This window comes from Echiichthys vipera, assembly GCF_963691815.1.
Source record: "Echiichthys vipera genome assembly, chromosome: 18".
Classification (NCBI taxonomy): Eukaryota; Metazoa; Chordata; class Actinopteri; order Perciformes; family Trachinidae; genus Echiichthys; species Echiichthys vipera.
Window position 1 is genome coordinate 11678025 of NC_139843.1, and position 6000 is coordinate 11684024.

At 44.5% G+C, this 6000-nt stretch overlaps 1 protein-coding gene across 1 annotated transcript; it reads left to right on the top strand.

Annotated features, from left to right (window-relative positions):
- Positions 1-4389: 4389 nt before the first annotated feature.
- adrb1 (adrenoceptor beta 1) lies at positions 4390-5585 on the top strand (the record flags this gene model as incomplete). The annotated part of the gene is made up of 1 exon (XM_083933235.1): positions 4390-5585. Exon 1 carries the CDS (start codon positions 4392-4394, stop codon positions 5583-5585), a length of 1194 nt encoding a protein of 397 aa, XP_083789361.1. The 5' UTR covers positions 4390-4391.
- Between the last annotated feature and the right edge of the window lie 415 nt (positions 5586-6000).

Sequence of the window (6000 nt, forward strand, 5' to 3'; positions counted from 1 at the left end):
AACCAAGTAAGTAAGTCACAACCATCAGTACAGGTTTAAATTATGACTCGATTTGTCAAACTCACCATTAAGGTTGAAGAGAGTCCAGTGTTTGAATCCAGACTAGTTGACTGCATCTGGAAAGATCAGCAAGCTTGAACAAACCATGGATAAATTACTAAACTGTCTTTAAACGTGTGAAAATTGAGATATAAGATGAATGTGTGTGGAGGAGGTATTTACTTAAAAAGACAGAAGCAGAAGAGGAGCTATTATCAGCTCACCCTCCTTTTGGATCTTTGCCTGCTGCCTTATCCCTCTGTCACCCCTCGGCTGCTTCCCTCGCCGTAGTTCTGGCGGCATCATTAAACCTGTGTGATTCTGACCGCTGCCTTCCCTGCCAGAGGCCTGTAACACACATGAACACAGTCTCAGTTAATGTGCCACGCTAGAAACATCAACAGGGAATAAAAGGGTAAATACTCATCAGGAGCTTGTTGGCTCCATGTTGGCTGTAAGTGATAGCCTATATTGTGACATAACACATAAATATTAATTTAAAGGTAAACACATCCCTCATGTACGCCAGGAGGATTCTGTATCTGAGCGATCAGATAAGAGCATCTTTTGACACAGCTCCTTTCAAAAACACAAGAAAGGCTTTTAAAAGCTAACTCAAGGGCTTGTAACTCCTGTGCTTCTTATGACGCTCATATGATGCACAAAGCTGACACTGGTTAATTGTTGATGACCTCTATGCAAATAATTGCTCATTAAAGCTTAAAAATAAGATCACTGATTTAATTGTGACCAAAATTACTTATGCAGGGTGTTTGTTTCGAATCACATGGAGGTTAAGTGAAGGGGAAAATTGCAGAAAGGTGTGTTTTCTCCTCATTCTGGCTGAGCGGGTGCCATTAAGATCATATCTGTGTAAGAGACTTATTATTATTACCATATTCCCAACCAGTGCCACAGTAGAGGAGGGATGCAAAAAGCAGGAAGAAGAGTTTTTACGATGAATAGAACTGCTAAAAAATGTTCACCTAAACACATTGTACCAGTTTGTCTGCCTCTGCTTCTCACCTCCGCTCTCACCGCTGAAGCTCAATCTATAAACAGGAAGGCATCACTTCAGCCTATGTAATAAACTTTGACCTTTCGGCTCAGCGCTGGCATTGACACGAGATGTCAAGCTGCTAAGTCAAGTTTAACTCGCTCTACCTTGCTTGAACACGTGTGGGAGGCCGCTACTGCTGCTTATTGTGTCAAGAGCACATTTTGCTCAGTTTATTTTTGTGGAAGTGAGGGAGCAGTTGCACAAAAATATTGAAGTATGGAGATACAAATGTTATAAATGTAGCCTCTGAGAGACATCAGTACACCAGCAAAGTTGAGAAACTGCCAGTGTTTCTGAGTAAAAGGGACAGGTCCCCCCAAAATCAAAGATACCTAAATAGTGTTGCCGATAGTATAGATGTCTGCCTTCCCTTGAACATAATGGACCAAATAGCACTCGGCTTATGGTGTTTAAATTGCTGAAAACTGAATTTAAAAAACTCAACATTGATGTGTCTTTCCTGAAATCATGACCCGGTTACTGAAGATATTCCAAAGACCTGGTTGTGAGCAGTTTCATGTAGGAACTATTTTCTTTCTGCCGAACTATACCTACAAACCATATCACTGCGCAGAAGGAAGTGCTCTCATGTAGATAGTTTGGGGTGTCTGTGTATAGATTTCTGCCCCCACTGCAACAGCGACACATCCGTCCCTGTTACTGCAGATAATTCAACAGATCTCCGTTGGAACTATTTTCCCTCTGAAAGCATGGCTAGAGAGAGACCTCTAGATTTTTACCTTTGTACCTACCTTTTGTTTTTTTTACCTAAAGCTGTCTACAATACTGAACACCCGGTAAACAGGTGTGAAAGAAAGATCATATTTTATGTAGTAGTCAAATTTTAATATATATTGAGCCTCCAAATGCTCACCCTGATATTTGCACCATGTGTTTTTAAATTGTGCAGGTGTAACTCCTGCCAGGCTGCTAAAGCCCCAAACTGCCAGAAAAACCCAGAAGACACGACTTCAGTGTTGCCAATATGGAAGTGGCTACGGCCCTGAGCACTAGTTAGGAAAAAAATGTTTGTTTTGGTAATTAAGGAAAACGAGCTCTGTAGCACAATTTCTAATAAGCCACCCTTAAAGTTTATTAATGGTAAATTGTTAAGTAATGCATGAGAGATTAAAATGTAAAAAAAAATCCTTTTGATGTTTATCCTTTCCATTCGGTAATAAGACAGTTATAAATGTTGGCAATTTGTTTGTAAATGGATTATGTAGCAGACCCACTGCAGCCATTTTTGATGAGGTAATTGACCTTGAGGTCCAATCAATAGGAGGGAGTTTTGGCCAACCTGGCAACCAAAAGTTGGTCCCTCTAATGACTTATAATGGATCGATAAAGCTTTATTACTCGCCGATATATAAAACACTATATTGCTGTTTTTTGGGTTGCTGAGCATGTGAGTTGTTGCTGCCTTTTTTTTTTCTGTTGTTATTTCTGCTGTGGACAATTTTCAATTTGCAAACTTGCATAAAGTGAATAGTGACATAAGTGTAAGTGTTGCTTACAAACCCTTAGAAATGGAGGCCCTATTAGAAAGTGGTACCCAAGTCAGACAAAGGCACTTAACCCACAAATGGAGCTGGGTATTGGCAAACAGCTGCCCAAACACAGAAAGTTGTTGAAGAGGCCTTATTATTTCGGCCTCCTCACACGTCACTTAGAAAAGCCCTCTCTCGACATGTAAGTGGCATGGCGTTGCCATGAAGCTGCTGTCTAAACTATGAGATGGGCTTTGTTTTGATGGGGTCATGTTATGTCACAGCCTCTGGCGGCGGGTCGTCAGGTTCATGAGCAGGCATGCTAAGCACCCACCCACAACAAATGCGTCATCTTTGTGCTGTCTTTGTGTCAACAAGGCCGGAGCAAATGTTTTCACTTACATGATCATCAAGATGTGTGTCCTTGTGTTCGTTTTGAAAGTATTTTCTTTTAGCTGAAAGGCTGTCTAAAAAAATTGTTGGGACTGTGCACAAATGCTGCTGTCATTTAATAATCTTTGTTGTAGTGCATGAACATTTATTTATAAAGGTGCCATATTTTGTTCACTTTCAGCTTCACTTGTATTTTGGGTTTCTACTAGAACATGTTTACATGATTTAATGTTCAAAAAACACATGATTTTTCTCATTATCTCTGTCTGATTATAGTGTGACCAAAGGCAGAAAAGAGTGACCGTCACGCTCAATGCATGACACTTGCATGAGAGGCCGGATAATAGAGTTGTGACATTACAACTGTACAGAAGTCCTGACGGCTTCTTTAAAGACAGTTTCTCAATACGGGCTGTGTGCTTTTCTCTGTAGATTGGGTGTTTTAATACTTTCATAGTTATTTTATAATACCTCGACCTGCTTTTTCACTTTTTTTGAGAAAGTGGAAATCTCCCTTTTTTACAATATGGGAGGTGAAAGTAAATGTACTAATTCAAGTTGCCTGTCTCCACTGTTCATTCTCTGTCCTTTGTGTCTTCTTTTCTTTACTTTGTTCTTGTTTTAATTTAGGCAGTGTATCAGGCCAGGTCTGTCAGGCGGCCCACGCCTGATGCTCCTCAGCCACAGTGATGACTTTATTCAGTTTGTTGATGATAAATCATCTGAATTCATGTTTTACCTGGAATTAAAGACCTGGAACTGACTTGGATAGTATGTATCATAATAGTTTGTCAAACCCTGTCTGAACCTAAGACGTATTAGGTCTTTAATAACTATTATTAAGTTTCATGTTTGGTTGAGCCTGACCTCAGGTGCTGAATGTATTCTCTGTGGTAAAAATATAAAATGAACAAGTGGGAAACAAATCTTGTTTGTGATGGCAAGTGATGAAAAACAGTAACATCTCTGTAGTTCATAATACCATGGTGGATTTTGGATCCCCATGGTTGGCTTCTCATGTTACCAAGGGCTGGCAGAGATAACACAGACACAGACATTTAAGATGTGGTTATAGCTGCTCCTCTTCCTGAATAAAACCCTTGTTCATTCACACGAAAATGAGACTGTATTCTTTTTTTTTTGGTTGAGGTGTTGTATGCTCCCTCAACTTTAATGTTGGGACAATCTGTCTGCTGAGCTGCGTTGATTGGTCCTGAGGAGCAGTGATGTCACCGCCCGCTCTGATGTGCCCCGCCGGTGCAGCAGCTCACGAGCTGAGGGCGAGAGAGGAGCTCCAGATGGTGTTGGCGCACGACGGGACTTGAGCTGTGGCTCTTGTGACCGCGACACACCGGAAAGACTGCCTTGATGAACTCGACCTGGTCCCGCACACAGCGCAGCAGCCCGTCATGGGGGACGGTGGCGCGTCCTCGCCGGTGAACTTACAGAATGGCTCGGGGAGCGATGCGTCGGACGCGACGGGCTCCGTTACAGCCGCGTCCGAGCAGTGGATGGCGGGGATGAGCCTGTTGATGGGTTTGGTCGTCCTAGCTATTGTGTTCGGGAACATCCTGGTCATTGTGGCCATAGCCAAAACGCAGAGGCTACAGACACTCACCAACGTGTTCATCGTGTCGCTGGCGAGCGCGGATCTCATCATGGGGATGCTGGTGGTGCCGTTTGGCGCTGCGCTCGAGGTGCGCGGCTCCTGGCTGTACGGCTCCTTTTTCTGCGAGTTTTGGATCTCCGTGGATGTCCTGTGCGTCACCGCCAGCATCGAGACCCTGTGCGTTATCGCCATAGACAGGTACGTGGCCATCACCTCTCCTTTCCGCTACCAAAGCTTGTTAACCAAAGCTCGGGCCAAAACGGTGGTGTGCGTAGTCTGGGCTATCTCTGCGCTGGTGTCCTTCCTCCCTATCCTGATGCACTGGTCCCGGGACAGCGTGGACACAGCCTGCTACGAGGACCCCGAATGTTGCGACTTTGTCACCAACAGGGCATATGCCATCTCCTCATCCATCATATCGTTTTACATTCCTCTCCTGGTCATGATATTTGTTTACGCCCGCGTGTATAGAGAGGCGAAAAAGCAGCTGAGGAAGATCGACAAGTGTGAGGGCAGGTTTCACAACACCTTAACCGGACTGACCTCCAAGTGCAAGAAGAGGCCGTCTAAAATCCTGGCGCTCAGGGAGCAGAAGGCGCTCAAAACGCTGGGCATCATCATGGGGACGTTCACCCTGTGCTGGCTGCCTTTCTTCATAGTCAACGTGGTGCGGGTGTTTAGCGCAGATGTGGTGGACAAGAACCTGTTCGTGTTCCTGAACTGGCTGGGGTACGTGAACTCAGCGTTTAACCCCATTATCTACTGCCGGAGCCCGGACTTCAGGAAGGCTTTTAAGAGGCTGCTGTGCTGCCCGAGGAAAGCCGACCGCAGGCTGCACATCAGCTCCTGCGACCTGTCCCGGTGCTCCGGGGGATTCGTCTCCGCCCTGGAGCCCGGGGCTTTGGGGCTGTGGTCGGATTGCGCCGTGTTGGACAACAGTGACAGCAGTCTGGCGGGGACGGCGAAACTGTCTCACTCTGAATCACAGCTGTGAAGAAAAAAAAAACTTTTGAGGTGGATTATAACAGCCCGGGAAAGGATGCTGACAAAAGCGGGCGCGTGGGTTTCTTTTTGTGAATGGCGCGTGCCTCAGTTGGTCCTTTTTTATATCAGAGAGGTCAAATATGAAGCGACATCACCAGATATGTAGTTGAAAGCCATATTTTTAAAAGAGGCATCCGGATCAATGTTCTTTCCAAGATGCGCAAATCTCTCCGGGCCTGACCCGGTGTGAGAAATCCGTTCTAAACATGTACATAGGTGGATCCGATCAATCACAATGGATGCTGCTGCCATTTAACAGGATTCAGCGTATTGACGCACGCTCCTTTGGTTTATTCCTTATGTTTTTGTTGGTTTTATTTGTATCGGCAGTTCAGTGCTCTATTGTGGATGATACATTATTAAGG